Raw genomic sequence first — 21,445 nt, forward strand, 5'->3', positions numbered from 1 at the left:
ACAACTGCCCCTGGTGGATTTACAGCCTTTCAGTAAAACAACAACAAATCCTTAGTGGTAATTTCATTCATTTGCCCTTCCATAACCTGAACTGCTTGCCTCAGCCTCTAAAAGTGCTGGGATTACAGGCATGAGCCACTGTGCCTGGCCCTTTACCTTTTTGTTTATTTTCTGGCAGGTCACACAACTCCTACACACTTGTTTAGCAAGGGTATAAATCTCTATACACTCATAATTCTTGAGTATTGCGTTACACATGGCCTGGGAACCCCAGTGACGTCCCTTATGCAGCATGGGTATCAGTTCTCTCATTATGGGTTTGCTTATTGTTTTTCTCCCATTAGGGAGCACCTACCTCCCATTCTCTGTTTGAGTGGCCCCTATTTTCCCAGCTTTTCCTCCTCCTCTTTGGAATATTGGGATCTTAATACCACCTCAGGGATGTCTGGAATTAGACCAAACAGTTGAACTTTTTCCTCCTGGGAGGCTTGCTTAGCAGCTTTATCTGCAAGCCTGTTTCCTACAGCTTTTATAATGTTTTCTTTCTGATGGCCATGTACATAAACTATGGCTATCTGCTGGAAGCAGGGGCTTTTTAAAAACTTGTTTGACCAATTTTCTATGAACCGGTTCTGTCCTCCTGCATTTATTAGGCCCTGCTTTGTTCAGATCTTTTCAAAGGTGCGTATTACTCCATCCGCATATTTGGAATTGGTATATATAGTGCCTTCTTGGCCTTCTAGGAGCCTTAGGGCCTGGTTAAGAGCATATAATTCACAGGGTTGGACTTAACAATTATTGGGTAATCTACCTTTTTTACATAAGGATTGTTTGTTTCCATCAGTGACAGCATAGCCATCTATTACACAAGTCTTTTGCCATCTGTTACTTGAGATGATAACATGCACAAACAGCCATATTCCATTATGGAGTTTTTTTAAGGTCTGATTCAACTTTAGTTTGATATTCTATGATATCTAAACAGTTACAGTCTGATGCCTTCTTACTTTCCTCTCCTTACCATAAGAAACTAGCTGGAGTTAGGTTGGGCACTTCCCCAGAGCCCACTGACCCCAGGAGGAACTTGGGGAAGCAAGGGACTGCCCAGCTGGCCTCACAGGGAGCCTTTGGCCAGGCCCTGCTGGGTCTGGCACTGGGCCAAGAGCTGCTGGTTTGAAGAGCTGCCAGCCTGTGGTGTCTTTCCTGAGGGGCACTTTCATTAGCACAGGCATCCCTGGCTCTGTCCTCACTTCCTCTTTCTTAGCTTTGAAGACACCATTCCTCTCCTTGGCAGGCCAGGAGCTCCACCATTTGTATTCCTGGACAAATGGTCTTTGTTTTGCTTCACTCTGGGAGGGGACTTAGTGACTTTTCCTCCTCCTCTGCTGCAAGGATCCTTCCCCAGCCCAGCAACGCTCTGGGAAACAGAACTTTTATGCATGCCACTTTAAAGCATCTTGGCAGACTTCTCCCCAGCACCAGCTCTATCTCAGGGATTGTAAACTGGCATCCTCTTTTGTTTGTATTGAGTTTTTAAGTTTTTTCAACTGATTACCAGCACTTAAAAATCCCGTTTTGCATAAAAAATTAGAATTCTGGCCTCTGACAAAGCAGACAATTTGGCAGAACAGGGTTGGCCCTGTAAAAACTGCTGAGCAGCTGTAGCCCCTTTAACAGAGTGCACCTTCCTCAGTTAGCTACAGTCCCCACCCAGCCCTGCAGCCCTCCTTCTCATCATTTGCTGGCCCTGTAGTTATTTGAGTTTACAACCCTAGTTCTGATCTTCCTTATGTAGCCCCCCAACCCTTCTGAAGCCTTACTGACAGCTGACCCTGGTGGACTTATAGCCTCTCAGTTAAACAACAACAAAACCTTAATGATCATGTCATCCATTTACCCTTCCATAACCTGAATCCTTTCTACTGCCTTCTGACAAACAGCCAGATAGTCCGCTCCTGCTCCTAGACTCTCTTCCATATCCTTTTCTCACTTGCATCACCTTGGGCTCTTTCCCTTCTCAGTGTCCACACTGTACCCTTTTTCTGCACCTCCTTGTTTCTTGAGCCTCTAGAACCTTCCCCGAGCCCTGGCAACCTCTCCACATCCTCTTATTTCCTCTTGTACTTTTTTTTTTTTTTTTGAGACGGAGTCACACTATTGCCCAGGCTAGAGTGCAATGACGTGATCTCAGCCCACTGCAACCTCCGCCTCTGGGATACACGCAATTCTTCTGCCTCAGCCTCCTGAGTAACTGAGATTTTGGGTGCACACTGCCACACCTGGCTAATTTTTTTTTACATTTTTAGTAGAGACGGGGTTTCACTACGTTGGCCAGATTGGTCTCGAACTCCTGACCTCATGATTCGCCCACCTTGGCCTCCCAAAGAACTGGGATTACAGGTGTGAGCCATGGTGCCTGGCCTCCTCTTCTATTCTTTCTTCTTTTACAGTATATCTCTCCCCAGTCTTATCTTTTGTATCTCTCTTTGATCTTTGTCTTTTCCAGTCTCTCTCACTCATAATCTTCTTCTATCTCTCTCTATCTGACATCCCCTATTTCCTTTTTCCCTCACACTCAGTTTCTTCCTCTTTCTCTCTGCATGAGCTGAGCTGTGCTGTACCCTGGCTCCCCCACGTCTGACAGACAGCTCCGACTCTTTCTCTGGGCACCACCATGCCTGCACAGTGTCTTACACTGCCTGCCCTGTCTCAGCTGCTTAGTCCAGCAGCTCCCACACACATAGCTGTGCACTAGGCTTTCCCTTGCCTTCAGGGTCAGCAGCTTAACTCTTTCTCTGGCCCTCTAAGTTTGCCATTTCCTCCCCTTTCTCTTTCCAATCTCCTTTCTTTTTCTCTTTATCCCTTTCTTCTTACAAAAACCTTCTGAGCTTCCCTTAGTGATTCCTTAATTGGTTTTTCATTCCGTCCACTAATCTTTTGCAGTTTCTTAGTAATATCAGGCCAGCTTTTAGTCACAAAATTAATCTTTAAAAGGCCATTCCCTACTGGGTCCTCTGGATTTAATGCTGAATATTTTCTCATTTGATCCCTGAGCCTCTGCAGGAACACAGAGGGAGTCTCTTTTGCTGCTACTGCTGCTGCTGCTGCTGCTGCTGTTGAATCTCAAATGCCTTTGAGACATTTTGTGTCCTCGGAGTGGACTTTTTAATCACTTTAATGATTAGTTTCCTTAGGTTCTGCATTTGGGCCCGATCTCTGTGATTATTGTTATCCCAACTGGGATTTGCATTTGGGAATTTCTGCTCAGTTGGGAGGACTTCTTGCCTGGGAGGATGCTGTCTTTCCCAAATGGTTATGGCTGCCCTTCAAATTATTCTCCTCTCTTCCCCAGTAAACAGAATGTTCACGATTGACATCATCTTAGCTTAAGCATAAAAATTGGGTCCTGAAAATTGATCTAGCTACTCTGCTAAACCAAGGAGATCTTCCAAGAGTGGCCTCATTTCCTTTTTAAAATTCCTAACCTCAGTGCTTGTTAGAGGTGCACTCACGAACCCAACTCCTCCCTGTCCCATAAAGACTTCTCTAAGAGAGTACATATTAGACTCCTGCTGTTTAGAAGAAATAGGGAAATTTTTAATGTCCTTTTTACTTTGCTCTAATTCTTTCCTCAAGTTTGGATAAGGAATTAAGGGAGCATTGGGCTTAGGTTCTTCATGACCCCCAGATTCCTCTTCCTCCGACCTTCCCATTGCCTCCTGATCTCCCTGTCCTCTACTTTGTGAGATGTGGCAGAGGGGAGTGTATTAGGGGATCTCAGGGCTTTTCACTGGGCAAGGGCTCTTTCCTGTGTTAACATGGGGTTAATTTACTAATACAACAAAGAACATAATCCGTGTCCTCTTGTGAGGATGGGGTTTTATCATTCATGTAGAGAGTTAAAGCTTGGCACACCCAATCCTTATCTGAGCCAAACTTAGGCCAAAAGTCTGAAGGCTGACAAATGGGCTTTTTGGGCCAGGTAAAACAATACTTTATCATCTTTTGCTTTTCCTTTTTCCTGGTTTGAGGATTATCCCTTCAAAATACCTGGGAGAATGTCAGAGGGTATCTTTTTAGTTGCCTCTTTTCTTTGTTCCCTAGGCCTAGAATTCCTGTTTCCCATCTTTGGTTAGTCTCTGCACCTGAGGTTTTCCCTGTGTACTCAGCTCTCCTTACTGGAGGTTTCTTGCACACCCTGAGACCGCTGAAAAGGCCCAACCACCAAGGCAGTACTTACAGACCAGTTTTCCTACTTTGGCTCGTGCATGATGTTGCCTGGTTGCCATGGTGCCTGCTTTTCTCCCTGTGTCCCCTCTACTGCCTCCTGAATAACAATCTTGGGTTTGTCTGTGGCTTCCGCATGGAGTCTCAAAACATCCAGACAGAGCAGGCCACATAAGTCAAGTGGGATGCGTCTCCCTTCTCTGCTGGAGTCTCACTCCATGCAGGCACAGAGATCCGCATACAGGCCACCAAGTTGTGAGAAACAGCTCACCTGTCCAAACCCACAGAATAGACTCATGAGACCTGAATAATAGCAAAAGTGAGATTTTTAATGATGGTCTTGTAAGATCGGGTGTTTGGTGTTTAGGCACACCCAGCACAGTAGGTTGTTTGTTTTTGAGACAGAGTTTCATTCTTGTTGCCTGGGCTGGAGTGCAATGGCGTGATCTCAGCTTACCACAACCTTTGCCTCCCAGGTTCAAGCGATTCTCCTGCCTCACCCTCCTGAGTAGCTGTGATTACAGGCATGTACCACCACACCTGGCTAATTTTGTATGTTTAGTAGAGATGGGGTTTCTCCATGTTGGTCCGGCTGGTCCTCAACTCCTGACCTCAGGTGATCGACCTGCCTTGGCCTCACAAAGTGCTGGGATCACAGGCATGAGCCACTACGCCTGGCCCCACCACAGTTTATCCCTTAGTGCGCAGGCCCCCCCTGGTTCCTTATAGGCTGAGTACTATGGGGTTACGATCTTCCCGGACGTCACCTATTGATTGTTAGGCAGGGCTATAGGTGTTTCTTTTAGGATTGTCTTGCTGGATTTTGTTGCAGCCCACAATGGCATTGCAATCCTAGTTGGCTCAGTGGCTTTTCAGTTATTTGACTTATCTCTTAAGTAGCTGGGCAGGCTGATAAGAACAGACAAAGTGAGCTATATTGCAGACTAATAAACTATTATCTTAGACTAAACTTCTTTGGTTCGGGTGAGCGCAACTAAGTGGGGTGAAGAGGGAGGAAGGGGGAACCAATAAGCAGGCATTGGCTGTCCAAGCAGGGGCCTAGTATATCCTGTTTCTTCTGTAGTTTACTGACCTAAGCCAATTCAAGGCACTTTGTCTTGGAAATGGACCACTGTATCTGTATACGTTATTGCCTTCACTCCATGAATATGATTGGTGTGTAAGGTGTGTATTAATTTTATTTAAGTATAATTGCTGTTAGCTAGTTGGGATAATTTATGCTAGGCAAACTACAAATATGGATTTATTACTTTAGTCACAGGTACAGAATTTATTCCATATGGAGAATGATGTTTTGTTTTTGTAGTAGATTAGAAAACTTTGTTCAGGGCTTTGGCAGAATTAAGCTAGGGTATAATCTTTTATGAGATTTTGGCATATTTTAATACGATTTACATAGACACTCAGCTCATTTGTTATATGGACAATAAAGGAGCTATTGGACTAACCGTAGTAAATTTTTTTCCCCCAAAAGGTAATTAATAAAATGTCTCCAACATCTCTAAAAATCACACTAAGGCAACTCATGGAGGGGTCTTCAAAGACCTTGCAAGAAGTACTAACTATGGAGTATCGGCTGAGTCAAGCTTGTATGGTAAGAATTAAATTAAAAAATTGTTGTCATTTTTTTAGTTCTGAAAGTAACATACGTTTATGGTAGAACTTGTAAAATATACCAAGTGCAAACAAGAAAACTAAATTCACATGTAAATTTGCTCTACAAACACGCAGCAGGCCAGTTAGCTTTAGAGGTATGGAAGTACTGCTATCCAGATTGTTATTAAGCCTTTACAAAATAGGAATTACATTTGCATGTTAGTGTAAGAAGCTCGCTAACCTCAGAAAAATTTAAAATAGAAATTCATGTCTTTCAGAGATGGTCTCTGTGGCCTTGGGCAAGACATGTAAACTCTGTAAATGTGAATTCCCTCATTGGTAAAATTAAGGGGATTATTTATAAGCATGTATATATAAAGTAAATGCACAAATGGAGGTTATTAGTCTGTTACATGTTTTAAATAATGGGCATTACAAAAGTACCATTGTAAACATAAAGTTGACAACAATCATATGGAATATTGATTTCATGAAACATTTCATATTTATATTTATTCTTTCAGATGACAAACTCTTTTAAGGCAGAATCATTCTTTATGTTCAGAGGGCCCTTAAGAGGCATCTTATTATTTAGACTAATATATGGAGTAAAGGGAATATTTGGCTTAATAGCCGGAAAGCAGACATTCCTAATGACTTTAATGTAATCGTTATTAAGATGTTCGGTCTGGTGTGGTGGCATATGCCTGTAATACCAGCACTTTGGGAGGCCAAGACTGGCAGATCAGAAAGTCAAGAGATCCAGACTATCCTGGCCAACATGGTGAAACCCTGTCTCTACTAAAAATACAAAAATCAGCTGGGTGTGGTGGCATATGCTTGTAGTCCCAGCTACTCACAAGGCTGAGGCAGGAGAATCGCTCCAACCTGGGAGGCGGAGGTTCCAGTGGGCTAAGATTGCATCACTGTACTCCATCTTGGTGACAGCGAGACTCTGTCCGTCACAAAAAAAAAGTTATGTTCAAAAGATGTTCAAAGTAGTTCATCTAGTTAGAAATAACTCTATTAGCCATGTCTTAAAGTCACTTCTTGTGGGATGTAAATGGTAGCTGATGTCTATTGTTTAATATGTGCAGGTACTACGCTAGGCACTTTATATGCATTCTCTCCGTTAAATCTTATGGTATCTCTATGAGGATAGGTACTGTGTGGCATAGTGACGTAACCTGCCTTAGGTTTTCCCACTATTAAGTGGCAGAGATATGGCATATGAAACCAGGCAGTCTTACTCTGGTGCCTACACTCTTGACCACTGTCCTGTATACTTCACACATTCCATGGTTTTCAATGAACTGCCTAGTTCAATCTAGTGCACTGCCTAGATTGATTGATTCCTGCCTTCATTCTCTCAGCAAATATGTTAGCTATGTGCCAGGCACTATGCTCAGTGTTAGGCTTAGGTTGTTGAATAAGAAGACACAGTCCTTTATTTTCATGGAGTTTAGTCTACTGAGACCATAAAGAACGAGTAAACAAAATAAGTGAAATAATTACAAATTGTAGTAAGTATGCTAAAAGAAAACATACAGGGTTGGTGATAGAAGAGATTGAGGCAGGGACAGGAGTGAGTTGGGGGGCAATGGGACACCTGCTTTAAGTAAGTAGGTTAGGGAAGACATCTTTGTGATGTCACTTCATTGTGACCTGAAGAATGAGAAGGGAGTATGTTGAGAAGTCTCTTGGGCTTAAGCAGGGGGTGATTTGATTTTTCATTTGATTCAATTCAGTTTGCTTTAAGGAAATTATTGCTGCTAAGTGGACTCAGGGTTTGAGGGGTTCAAGAACGGTTTAGAGACCAGATATCAATGTCCTGTACTGATGCAGGTGTGAAATAGTAGAGCTTAGACAAGCGCGGTGGCAGTGAAGAGAAGTAAATGCATTTGAGACACATGTGGGAGATAGAATTGATAGGACTTGATGGATGTGAGGAAAGGAATGCATTTAGGAGTTAGAGCTTAGAGGATCAGAGATTCAAGTGTGAAAGACACCAATAGCAGGTAAAAAGACCTTGGAGATGCATTATTTACTAAACAAGAGTGCTTACTATGTGGTAGGCACTGTTAGAGGTACCCAGGTGCATAGGTTCCAGGTACCTAGGTATGCTCCAGGGGTAGAGATTGAAAAGGCAGAAAACAGTTTAAATCATTATCTTGGGGAATAGAGTAGGATAACAGACAAAATCCCTGCCTTCATGGAACTTACTTTATAATGGGGAAATAGACTATAAATGAGATTCATACATAAAATATATATTATATGATTATTAAGGAGAAAAAATAAAGGAAGCAGAATATGTGATATAGGGTAACAGGGGGATGAATTATAGATAGGGTGACCAGTTCAGCCCTCACCGCAATGTTCTTTGAGGGAATTCCTGAAAGAAGTGAGGAAGTGAGCCATGCAATTATCTGAGGAAGAGCATCCCAGGCAGAGGGAACTGCAAGAACAAAGCTCTGAGGCAGGAGCATGAGGCTGTGTGGAGGGGGATGGGGGGGTAGAGGTGGTAGTGAGTGGGACATAAGGCCAGAGGGAACAGTGTAGAGAAAGGCTGTGCAGAGCATACAAGCCTTGATGGTCTCTATAATGACTTTGGCTGAGTAAAATGGGAAGTCACTAGATGATTATGAGCAGAGGAATGCCATGATCTTACGCTTTAAAGAACTGATCACTCAGGCTGCTATGTTGAGCACTGAATGGATAAGATCACATAGAAAGAAAATGAGAGTCCAGACCTGAGCCCTAAGGAACACTGACATTTTGAGGTGTGGTAGAGAAAGAGCAGTAGGAAGGAAAAAAAAGATGGAGAGGAAGGAGGACCAGAAGAGTGTGGTGTCACAAAAGAAAGAGAGGAACGTTTGAGGGAGGAAGGTGTAATGGACAGTGTTGAACACTGCCAAAGTGTAGATGAGGTTAGAAGCGTCATTTGACGTTGGCATTGCTGACATCATGGGTGGTTTTGGCAAGCCATTTTAGAGGAGTGGGGGCAGAAGTTAGAGTGCAGTTAGTTGGAGAGGAAAAATGGGATGTGAAGAAGTGGAGAGAATATGTGTAGATAAATATTCTTGAAAGAGAAATAGGATAGAAGCTGAGACTGTGGAATCAAGTGAGGTTCCTTTTTTATTTTGTAAGATGGAAGGTACTAGAACATGTTTAAAAATGATTGGGAATGATCCAATAGAGAAAAAAATTATGTTGAAGATACTAATGGTAGTTAACATTTACTGAACTCTTAGTGTCAGACACTGTGCTTGGATATGGATTAAAATAATCCTAGGATGGATGTATAAATTACCTTTTCACATAAGGAGATTAGGAGTTGGAGAAATTACTAGTCCAAGGTCACAAAGTTAATATGTAGTTGAATCAGGATGTGAACCTAGACGTAAATGAACTGCATGCATTTAGCCACTCAATTATATTGCCTACGTTGATGATTCTAGAAAAAGAAAAGTGAGTGTCCACATCAAGCAAAGTCCATCCTTAAGAAGATAAGAGGGGATGTGAATTGGAATGCAAGGGAGGACTGCTCTTTGAAAAGGGGATGGTCCTTTCCTCCATGGCATTGAAAGGAGAGGTATGTGCAGATAGCCGCAGTTGCCTGCAGACGTGTTAGTGCTCTCGGAAGACAAGATTTCCCATCTAAGGGTTCTTGTTTTTTTATAGAAGTCAGAGGTTAAGTAATTGGCTGAGACTTAATAAGAGTGCGCGCTACGGGTAGAGGTTGAGAAGGCAGAAAACACTTTATATCATTATCTTAGGGAGTAGGGAAGAGACCTTGGATTGTTCGGCAGTTTTCTGTGCCCATTTGAGATTTTTGATCATGAATTTTCAATGAAACCAGTCACAGTTGTACAAGTTTCTGCAGCAAGACGTAGCTGCTGAAGTGCAGGCAAGGGGTACACGGTAGGGTTTAGTTGGTGCCAAGATTTTGCTGGGTTTCTATAAAAGAGAAAAAGATGTGAGGGAGATGACAGCATTTTGAAAGGAAAGTGATCATTTGAAAGGACTGCTAAAATTGGGCTGCATGAAGAGCAAAGTGAAGCCAGCGCAGATAGGGAGAAAGTCATTGGATCAGGGGACCTCAGTAAGATCAAGGATTTGTAGCAGTGGAGATACTGGAGCAAATAAGATTAGGAGGTAGTGATCAGAGTGTGTTAGACGTGGTTCAGTCTCTAAACATCATGGTTCAGATTGTGGCCATGAAAGTGGAAGGCTGAAGTGAATAGAGGAGAGAGAAGATCACCCAGAATAATGACACCCAAAAATTATCCCAATTTAATCTCAATTTTCTTTCAGAGAGGTCATGACTTTCATGAAGGCGTCAGAGCTCGTAAGTGGCAAATGGGAGCTTACCATTTTGGGGAAATGGGATTTGTGAGCATATGCTGTTAATTAAAGAAGATACAGATTCTGTACCCCAAATCCTAAAATCCAAAATGTACCAAAATCTGAAACTTTTTGAGCACCAACATGACACTCAGAGGAATTGTTCATTGGATTGTAAGTATAATGCAAATATTCCAAAATCTGAAAAAAAAAAAAATCTCAAACCTGAAACACTTATGATCCCAAGCATTTCAGATACAGAATACTCAACCCATAGTTGTTTTAGTAGTGAAAATTAAACTTTTATAAAGATTGTAAAATTGTGTATATTTTTAAAAAAATGTTACCATCTGGGATATGAAAAGGAAGATCAGTCTTGAAACTGATAGTGTCTTAAAAATGGACATAACTTGGCCACTGCTCTCTAATTTATATATAAGGTAATCCTGCCCCTATACTCATGTACTACCTCTGGTAAGTGCAGCACTGAATTTGTAAACTCATCCTGCTGCTGTTGCCTTTAAAATATGCATTTATTCCCTTACAAAAAGCCCTCAAGTCCCCTGCCTTTCTCCTGCTTTTGTACTGGCCTGGCAAAATTGACCAGTGATCTAACCCTGCTTTCCACCTTCTTGCCTGTACCTGAGCAGTTAAACATTGCTGGGGAAAAAGACCATATGACATCATTAGTAACAGCTGCAGATTTTCTTATTAATATGTTCTATTTTTGCTTATAATCTCCAGTGCCAACGTATTTAGAAAAAGCAAGTGAAATACTTGACTTTTTTTTCTAGCAAACTTGGAACAATTCGTTTTTATGTGTAACTCTTATCCCTATAAAAAGCTGTTATTTATGTTGTATAAAATGAGTTATTCCCTCTGCATGTATTTGCATATCTAATGTTCCTATTTTTATTAATTATTTTACTGTAGTGCAGACTCTGGATACACTTTTTTTGTTTTTTGAGACAGGGTGGAGTGCAGTGGTGCAATCTTGGCCCACTGCAACCTCCACCTCTCAGGTTCAAGTGAGTTTCCTGCCTCAGCCTCCTGAGTAGGTGGGATTACAGGCACATGCCACCAGGCCTGCCTAATTTTTCTATTTTTAGTAGAAACAGCGTTTCACCATGTTGGCCAGGCTGGTCTCAAACTTCTAATCTCCTGTGATCCACCTTCCTCAGACTCCCAAAGTGCTGTGATTACAGACGTGAGCCACTGTGCCCAGCTTGGATATACTTTTTTATCTGAATAAAAGGTTATTATGCTCTCTGAGCTCTTAAGCTTTGATAAACACCGGTCACTCTTATAGAGTTCTCTTCGTTTCTGACATGACACAATATCAAAAATAAGAAGTTGATTAAAATATTTTTAGGAATCAGCACATGGAGTTGATCAGGGGAGATGGCTGTGTGTCTTGTAGAAACTAAGTAAAATAGGCATTTTCCTCACGAATTCCTCTGCAAATTCTTGCTGCATATGGATTACAGCCCAGACCTCTGATTTTAGAGGACCTGTATGCTACTTAGGTTATATTGCTAACGTATTCATTATATGTTGTAACAGGCCTTCCTTAAAACAAACGATATTGTTTTTAGATAAATACTGTTATTTTGAGGAAAAAATGTTGAAACCAAGCAGTTATTATTCATGAAGGAAGTGCTTACTTATCTGGCTACGTTTTAGTGAAGAGAAAGTATATGGCCGCCTCTTTCAGTATAGACTATTTATTCAGAAAGCAGTATCTGTTCTGAGTAAAACTGTAGTGTTCTTGTGTAATCAAATGTTTGCTGCATTTTGCTAATAATAAAAACATATTAGCAAATTAAAGTAAGATAGCAAATTTAACAGTTGTTAAAAATTGTTAACATCTAGAACAAATTACTACTTTCTGGTTATAGAAGAAAAAAAAAAGACTGTCTTAGTAGAGCTGTATACCCACTCAAATTCCGTGTAGTAGTTGTCTCAGGAGACTTGAAAAACCTGAGCTGCCTACATGGCAAGCACTTATGTTGTATCTATTATAGTAAAAAAAAAAAATGTTAGCTTGAAATAAAATAACAAATTTGTTTAACATTCTCTTTCCTCTTGTCCTTCAGTGGGATCTCAAGGAGATAGTATTGACCGGAAAACTTACAGAAGAGATTCTTGTAGAGAGAATGTGCCATGGTTATTCTTGGTTTACACTGTCCATTGAATATAAAACTTTCACATAGTAGGGATCAGAACATCAGTGTTTAATATTGCCACTGATTTGATACAGGAATCTCATAGTGGAGAGTTAAATCTTAAAAACAAAACCTCTGGTATCTGCATTTTGTTGTATGTAAAAGCTTCCTTCCCCCTACCAACCAAGGCAGCATTGGTCCTTGGTTTCCATACTGCTGCTTTAACTGTTTTAGTCTTTAAATGCTAAATTCGGTTCTTCTAGTTCACTGTAGTTTCCAAATTTAAATATTTCCATTCTTCACAAGAATTATGTGCATTTTAAGCATGGTTGAAATTTGCTGCCACAACTATTACTTTAAAAAAATATTGAGATCATTGTAGATTCACATGAGGTTGTAAGAAATAATACAGAGATCTTGCATACCTTCCACCCAGTCTCCTAAATGATACCATCTGTATAACTACAGTATACTGGATATTCTTCTCCCCTTCTTTAGGAGAAGTTACAGATTGCCTCATAATCCTATGGGGATACTATGTGGCTATAGTGATGACTACACTGAAATAGGAGGACTCGGTTTCATGATAACCTGATTTTTTAAAAATTCAGAGCTGTCCAACTGGAGGATTCAGCAGAACAACAGTTACACATTTAATTATGCATGAAGTCCCCTTTTCTCTACCTTATGCAATTAATTTTCTCCCAAAATTCAATGTGGAGGAGGTTAGAAGGCACATCTGGCCCCTCTGCCCTCTCCTGCCTTTGCTCTAAATTAAACACTGATTTTAGCTGTTTTGTAATATGGTGGTTTCATTTGCAATTTTATTTCAAGAAGAAAAAAGAATTCTAACGTTTAAACCACTGGATTGGGTAGGCTTTATTAAAGCTAGAGACATGCAGCTTAGGAAGTTAGAAAATATCCACACCAATCATCAAAAGTATATTGCTATCCATCCCTGGGGGTTTAATTAGAAAAATAGAGCACATGTAAAAACTTGGAGGGAAAAATGTGTTATAGAAAGATGTGCCTAGCATAAGACAGTTACTGTTAATTCAGTAATTAAAATCTGGTACTACCAGAAAAAAAGGCACTAACATTTGTATCTTCTCTTGACAGTTTTAATTGATAAAGACCGGAGTCCAAAATGGAAACCAGCTGATCTAAAAGAAGTTACCGATGAATATTTGAATAATCACTTTAAGTCTTTGGGAAGCAATGATTTGAAATTTTGAGGGGACAGGCTTTTAAGGAATATTTTGTAGCATGGATTGGCAATCTCCAGCACATGGGCCAAATCCAGCCTGCTGCCTGTTTTTATATCCCCTGCAAGCTGAGAATGGTTTCCGCATTTTTAAATGGTTGGGAAAATAAATCAAAGACTAATGTTTCATGACATGTGAAAATTACATGAAATATCACAGTTCACAAATAAAGCTTTATTGGAACTAGCTATACTCATCTGTTTATATATTTTCTGTGGCTTCTTTGAAATGAGTAGTTGCAATAGAGATGGTAAGGCCTACAAAGCCTAATTATTTACTGTCTGGATTTTGTCAGAAAAAGTTTGTCAATCCCTGCTTTAGAAGATGGAAAAATGAAGGTTTTTAGATACTTTCTTGAGTAGTATATCTAACTGAAATGGGATCTTTATTTGGCTTTTGGTAGTGGCTTATATGTTGGTTAAATCAACTTAGGTATAGAATATAAAAAAGACCCTGAAAATTGTTTTGGATACTGTGTTAATACCTCAGAATTTTCTTCATATATGAGTGTGTTTTAAAGTAACAGTTACTGTAGCAGATGAGCTCCTTTTATAAACATTAGAAATCTTGGGCAAAGAGAAAAGGTTTTTATGAAGTTCTCTCTTCAGTATTACTCAGCCTTGGTCTTCCCTAAAATAATCAGTACCATCCCATGGTGAAAGTGAAAGCATTATTTTCTTGTTATTCACAGTATTCGTTAATCCAGTAGAATGAGAAATTAGGAAACTACAATCTCTTAGAGACACTCTTTTTTATAATTTACCTAAGACTTTGTGTGATAATTATCCTTATAAACAAGGTTCAAATCAGGAGGAAAAAAATGGAAAGCAAGACGACTTTTGTTCAAAAGATATATTCAATAATTGATATTGTTAGTAAGTACTTTTTGAGGTATTCCAGATTCAGAACCTTAAAGTTCTAGACAAGAGTAATTTTTAAACTAAAGGTAAGTTTATAACTTATTTTGTAACTTGTTTCAGTTTCTCCTTCATCCCATACTCTTTAGAAACTAGGAGAACTTCAGGTTTATGAGAAGAAAGAGCCAGGAGAACTGAAAAAGACATTAAAGATCATGTCCTGCACCTTCTCATAGATGAAGAAATGGCAGCCCAGAAGGTACTGCTTTATGTTTTCTCAGTTCTTAATCTGCTTTACCTGAAGCATTTTTCTTTCAAATAATTACATAACAAATCTGGAATGTAGATGCCATGATAGGCCAGACATGGTGGCTCACGCCTATAATCCCAGCACTTTAGGAGGCCGAAGTGGGTGGATCACGAGGTTAGGAGTTTGAGACCAGCCTGGCCAACATGGTGAACCCTTGTCTCTACTAAAAATACAAAAATTAGCTGGGTGTGATGGTGGGTGCCTGTAATCCCAGCAACTCAGGAGGCTGTAGCAGGACAATTGTTTGAACCCGGGAGGTGGAGGTTGCAGTGAGCCGAGATCGTACCATTCCACTCCAGCCTGGGTGATAGAGTGAGACTCCGTTTCAAAAAAAAAAAAAAAAAATGCCATGATATTAGATACATTTACATTTATATTTGTAAAGTCCTAAGTTGGACCTGAATGATCCAAGAAATCATTTGTATAAGTGGATTTTTATTCTCTATATTTGTTAACAATGCAGAAAATGTTGTCTTTTATGTTGTTAAAAAAATTGAAAGTACACAATGTCGGAAAGGATTTTCTTTGGTTAAATAAGAACTCACAGCTAGTTAATTGCAACTGAACTTTTATTGTGCAGTTACAACAAATGTTTTCAGAAAAATATTTGGAAAAATATACCACTTCATAGCTAAGTCTTACAGAGAAGAGGATTTGCTAATAAAACTTGAGTTTAGAAAATTAAGATTCAGGTAGTGCTTCTGAGCTAATGCCCACAGCTCCAAGAAAGGTATGTCCTATTTGGTCTTTCAAATGCAGGATGAGGACATTATGATGACTCAAACAATGTATTTTTTAGAACTTTGGTTTTAAATTACTGTTCCTTGATATTACTTATAAAGTGTTTCTGACTTTTGATTTTTAAAACTATATAATTTCCTCATTTCATTAAAGGCCAATGATATTGAGTCAGATAAATGAGTATCATGCTACTTCATTCAGTGTGTATGTTTTTAATACTAATAAGGCAGTTTGACAAATTATTTCTTTGGGACTAAGATAATCACTTTTGTCCCCTTCAAAATTGTGCTTTAAGTGCTAAGAACCACAGGCAGATTGCAAGAACTGATAAGGCAATGAAAGTAGAGAATTTTAGGATCAAAGGCATGTAACTGAAAGGTACATAAGAGACAACTGGGGGAGGCAGCAGTGAAGCATATTTGTGGGGTTGAGTCTTTGTAAATAAGGAATTTGCACATTTATTTTCTCTGATAACCTGCTTTCACAGTTGCCACCTGGAGGTTCTTGGTTGTGCTGGTAAAAGCTCATTTGCCCTTACACTGGATGTTGCAAATGTTTCCCACTCCAGGAGCTAGTAAGTCTTTCAGTTACCTGTTTTATATGTCTCCTGGCTTCTCAGACAGTCCTTCTACTCTCTTTTATTGTTCATGAAAAGACCTTCAAATTGAAGTAAAGTCAATATTTCAATATAAAGATATGAAAGAAGGCTAATATCCTATCAATGATACTCTCATCTGTCTTGTCATGAAGGCCAACCTATATCGTGATAATTATCACATGTAATGTAAATTGGTTTGTTCATCTCTCTCGTTCATTCAGTCATCTTTTTTATTCATTTGTTTATTCATCTCTTTCTCTCCCATCTTGATTTATCCACTAGCTCACTGATTATGCAAGACTTGTAGTTCATGTATGTCATGGGTTGACATATAATACAGCATATATTTCAAAGATAAGTCTTTTGGAAATATTGTACACAAGATATCATACTCTATTAAAGTGTGAATCAGGGAGAAGGAAATGGTGCTTGGTGATAAAACTATACTACCATAGTTGCTGAGAGAGGGTAGCAACAGAGATTTGACTTCTAGCTGATATGGATCCAGCAGGTATCCCTGTTATAGGGCCCAGGGCAGATAAGAAACCTGAAATTAAAATACTTAGATACAGGCAAAACTCATTTGTGTCTGACCCTATGTATAACTAAAAAATTCAGTGGGACGTGCTGCTTTATGTGGCTTTGTATTTTCTTATTAGTACTTATTTTATATTCCTAATTGAACATTTTAAGCAGCAAATGACCTTGAAGCAAAAGTGTCTTGGTGTGAGATACAAAATGAATGAAAAACAACCACACCTATGCTTTTGTCAGTCAACCTACACTACTCTTCATGACCTGGAAATGTTTTATACTAATGGGAAACTTTCTGCCCTTAGCCTTATAACTTCAGATCCTTGTATGAATGGGTTTGGTTGTTTTTCTATTATATAAATTATAGATTGAAAGTACAGTGGGACAGTACAAATCGTGGAACTCGGTAAAATTAAAATTGAATGATGATGTGTCCAAAGGCAACTGAAATATGGCATGTTTCAAATAATGTTTTCCTTGCTCATGTAACTTGGAGAACTCACTCATTTGATTGTGGGTTTTAAAGCATTAGTGTTAAAATTAGAGGTAGATTTTCTGCCTGCTTACAAGGCAAATACATATTTATCTTACTAAAGAAGTTATAAACTTTTTTTTTTAACCTTTAGTTTTTAATACCAATGGTGTATTGTGGCTCTAACATACACAGGCTTAAATAATTCCCTTTCCATTTCAACTCAGTGTGTACCAAATCTTGATGAAAAGATAATCCTAGAAACTGTCCTAATTTTCCAACAAATTGTCTTAATTTCATCTTCCCCTTTCCAAATTTTCTGTTACCACTGATCTTTTGTTTTAAAGTACTCCTTTAAAACAAAAAGGGGTGTGTTTATGTGCTGTGACAGTAAAAATGAAAAAGAAAAATAGCTTCCCTAATAGGTAGCTATAAATGTCCTATAGGCTTGTGTTACCACTAAAAAATAACAGAAACCCAGAAAACGAGTACTCTCCTTAAAGGACAGTTTTATCTTTTCTGTTTTGCAATATAACTGTAAATCTTCATGCATTACCTACCTGGTCTCACAGTAATTTTAATGGCGACTGCCCCACTAGTTAATAAAATACTGGGGATAAATGCCCATATTCCAGCCCTTTGCATCTCTAAGACAGTAAAGCTTAATATACAATACTGAAACTTTCTACCTTGCAGAGTAGGCTTCTGTTATTTTGAAGATTTACTGGATTGCTGTCTATAAAATGTACTCATGCTAGTCTTCTTGTATAGTTATATCACTGGCTTCTTAATGCAATAAACACTAATGTCATGGCTTCTATAAACTGCTATCATTAAGAGGCTTTAGGCACAAAGTCTGAGTTTTCCAGTAACAGCTGTAATTAGTTAGGGCCCTGAGGTCCAAGATGGTAGTTACACTTCTCATCTACAAAAATAAATATTTATTAAAGACAGGGTTCATTTGTGTCAAGAAGTAGAGATCCTTGACACATGATTTTGACTACAAGACTTACTGTTAATCACTGTGAATTGAGTGCCATTCCCTTGCCAAGGAATTTTAGAAAAGCCCTTTACATATCTGGACTTTTTTTGGGTATAAATTAACAAAAATTATTTTAAAGGACAACTTTTAAAATAACTATTTAAAATTGGGGGCAGTTTTTATTCCTTAGCATTTTCTTTGGTGATGCCATTACTTAGGAAGAAGTGCTATGAGATACAGCAGGACCTCTGTTTAGCCCTTCAGATGACTAAAATTTAAGACTAAACAGAAATTGTTAATGTTGAAGTTCTTCAAATGCATTTCATGCTAGGTATTCTAACACTAGTGACATTATCAAAGACACGTTTTGAAATCCAGATAGTTATTTGTATTTTTGCACACCAGGTTTTGCTTTTGTTGCATGTATTCAAACTAGCACCTCCACAGTCAAAGAGTTGTCATCCTACAGCCTTAAGGCTCCTCACTCTCAATGTATGGAATGTCATTGTTCTTGATGTTATTGCGTGCCCATTGCTGCAGGGCATCACGCAAGATCTCCTGGGACAGGTGGTGTGCATATTCCAAGATCACAGTATTGGTCCCTGGGGGTTCCTTCACTTCCTCTTTGACATTAACTGGAGAAGGCATCCTAGGTAGACATTTCTCTTCTGGCATAATGGGTTCTTCACTCTCATGCTGCTTCTCACTTTCACATAAGTCAGGAAATGGGCCATTTTGCTTTGATTTCACGCAGCCCATGTTACGAAGAGCTGTTTGTGGAGGAAGCAGTGGCAAAGTCTACTTCCAGGCAATCTTTAGAAAACAATGAAGTTTGTCCCTGTGATGTTGACCAGTGCTTTCCCTCTCCAGGCCACTTCAGTAATCAGCTTCCCTTTCACCGCTCTTCATGTGTAGTGTTTACCTGTCAAGAGAAGGGAGGTTTCATTTTGGAGTTACAGAATGCAAAAGAGTGTATGATTGAGTGACATGTAAAAAAATCCTTTCATCACTTTGGTCACATGGAAGAAATGTGAGGTAAAAACAAATAAACAGCTTTATCTTACATTAGAAGAAAAAGATAATCACTCAATAAAAATGGCAATTTGCAAAATAGGGAAACTTTTTTTTTTAGGATCTTACAAATTTTTTAAAACTGAAAACAGTTAAAATTTGCTAGCTTAGATTTATCTATAAGGGTAAGCAAACTATAGGTCTTGGGCCAAATTCCAGCTGTCTGTTTTTGTACAGCCGTGGTCACTTGTTTACATGTGTCCATGTTCTGCTGCATTCATACAATAGCAGAACTGAATAGTTGTGACACATCATGTGGCCCACAAAGCTTAAAATATTTACTGTCTGACCCTTTACAGAAAACATTTGCTGAATCCTGATCTATACTGTCAAGCAAAACAAGCACATAAAAATTTGTTCCTCCCCACACCTCATAAGCCTACAGACCTTGCACTACTATTAGATTCTGGCTTTATCCCCTGGTCAGATATTCACAACTCAAAGAGTAATAAACAATGTTTGCTTTACTCTAGTGCTGCTTCTAAACAACAGTGCAGGTTAGACATAGCAGAGCCACCCATATTTCTTTCTGACTGTTCCCTGTGAAATTGTACAAAAGCTCAGATTAAGGTTAAAGGGTTTTCCTCCTAAATATCTCATTCCTACCCTTGTTTGATGTTTGGACAGTAGAGGACGACAGTGCTTGTGATGTGCCTTCTAAGCTTCCCAAGTGAGTATTATCACTGAATGAACTTCTCATTTTTAAATAGTTGGTAATTAAAGATGTCCAGAGGAGTTGATGTTTGCCAGGTCTACTGCCATATATTATTCTATAAATTCTACCCAGTTTCTCTCATACTACTACTTCTCTTCCTACCCCTAAAAAAAGTGATATGAGAGGTAGGAAAGGAAAACCAGTCTTCTGCTTTTAATTACCTTTAGTTCCGTAGGCCCTGTTTCATGCTCCAGATTTCAGATGTTAATTTTAAAAAGGAAACATATGTGTACTGTCTGTCTTGCTTACTAGCCTGAACTGAAGATGGGGACTGTCTTGGTTGTGCATCATCAGCATGTTAGGATTTTTCATAGTGTCTATTTTTTACTGTGAAGGATGGTTAAGGGAAGTGGACATGGTTAACCTGAAAGAAACTACTTTGAGAACCCAACGAGTGTCAATAAAAGGCTGTGAGTGGAACCATCAGAATATTCTGTGTTTTAAGGTCTTTTGTTTGCAAAAGCAGCTTTTTCTTACCATAACAAACAAAAGGAACTAGTGCCAGATTTGTGCACTTGCCAAAACCAATTTTAAAACAGGACAAAATATATATTGGCATGTATTTTCAGGCATAGAGCAACAAGGAGCACTGGATTGTGATCCCTGAGAGAAGAAAAACACAAGATGTTAAATCCCACAGTTAGTCATTGTGGGATTCTCCCTGGGGGTATCTTCCAGCATTACCATAGGAGGCTGAGCCCCAGGAGAGTCAGAGAGTGGCAACTCTGATGTAACAGAGGTTTGGGTTACTGAAACAGCTGAAATTTATAAGACAGAGTTCAAGATTCAGAAGGGAGGCAGAAATTTGCATGGGACTTGTCAAGGGTACTGGGATGTGCATCTCCTGGATAAGGATCTGCAAGATCTCAGCAAAAGATTACTTGCTCTAGGACTTAAGAGGTGAACAGTGACACCAGATGTTATACAGTACTTAGAATCCTTGGAATTGCAGCCTGAGTGGAGCAATCTCATTTAGTTACAACTCAAAATATGTGATGCCTTAGGAATCAGTAGCATACTCTAAATAGGGATTGACAAGTGTTTTCTTAAAGGGCTATGACTTTTAGGCTTGTGAGCCAGGATGTTTGTGGCTTCTCCAGATTCATATATTGAAACCTAATCTCCAAAGTGATGGTATTTGGAGGTGGGGCCTTTGGCGGATGGTATTACAGTATTAGTTCCCTTATAAAAGAGACGCCAGCAAGTTCCCTTGCCCCTACTGACATGTGGGGACACAGTGAAAAGCTATGAACCATAAAGCAGCCTTTTACAAGACACCATATATGCTCCTGCCTTAAACTTGGACTTCCCAGCCTCCAGAATCATGAGAAATAAATTTATGGTATTTATAAACATCCAGTCTTATAAACACTACATGCTAGTCTCTCTTTGCTTTACCATCCTGAATGAACTAAGACACATAGATAGGGTCTATGTCACAACTACTCAGCTCTGCTATTATAGCGCAAAAGAAGCCAGATAATATTAATATTAAACAAATGGGCATGGCTATATCCAATAAAACTTTGTTTACAAAAATAGGC

The 21,445-nt window shown here is 39.3% G+C and overlaps 2 protein-coding genes across 9 annotated transcripts in view; one reads left to right on the plus strand and one right to left on the minus strand.

The window, feature by feature from the left end:
• Nucleotides 1–20,330, plus strand: part of HIBCH (3-hydroxyisobutyryl-CoA hydrolase) — a 146,333-nt gene extending 126,003 nt beyond the window's left edge. For 3 of the 8 annotated variants that reach the window (XM_035304237.3, XM_054257351.2, XM_008999089.5), the window contains 3 exons: nt 5,723–5,842; nt 10,162–10,195; nt 13,476–13,813. In XM_035304237.3, the coding sequence (XP_035160128.3) occupies nt 5,723–5,842; nt 10,162–10,195; nt 13,476–13,591 (270 nt within the window). In that variant the 3' untranslated portion in view covers nt 13,592–13,813. Of the gene's footprint in view, nt 1–5,722; nt 5,843–9,305; nt 9,440–10,161; nt 10,196–13,475; nt 13,814–14,627; nt 14,738–16,016 lie in introns of those variants that run through there. The other 5 variants (XR_013518842.1, XR_013518843.1, XM_078327082.1 and 2 more) reach the window with 3 other exon arrangements.
• AKAP19 (A-kinase anchoring protein 19) overlaps nt 15,340–21,445 on the minus strand; it is a 35,013-nt gene continuing 28,907 nt past the window's right edge. The window contains exon 2 of the mRNA XM_008999082.5: nt 15,340–19,037. Coding sequence (XP_008997330.1) covers nt 18,587–18,874 — 288 coding nt within the window. The 5' untranslated portion in view covers nt 18,875–19,037 and the 3' untranslated portion in view covers nt 15,340–18,586. The remainder of the gene's footprint in view (nt 19,038–21,445) is intronic.

Source organism: Callithrix jacchus, chromosome 6, assembly GCF_049354715.1.
Source record: "Callithrix jacchus isolate 240 chromosome 6, calJac240_pri, whole genome shotgun sequence".
Taxonomy (NCBI): Eukaryota; Metazoa; Chordata; class Mammalia; order Primates; family Cebidae; genus Callithrix; species Callithrix jacchus.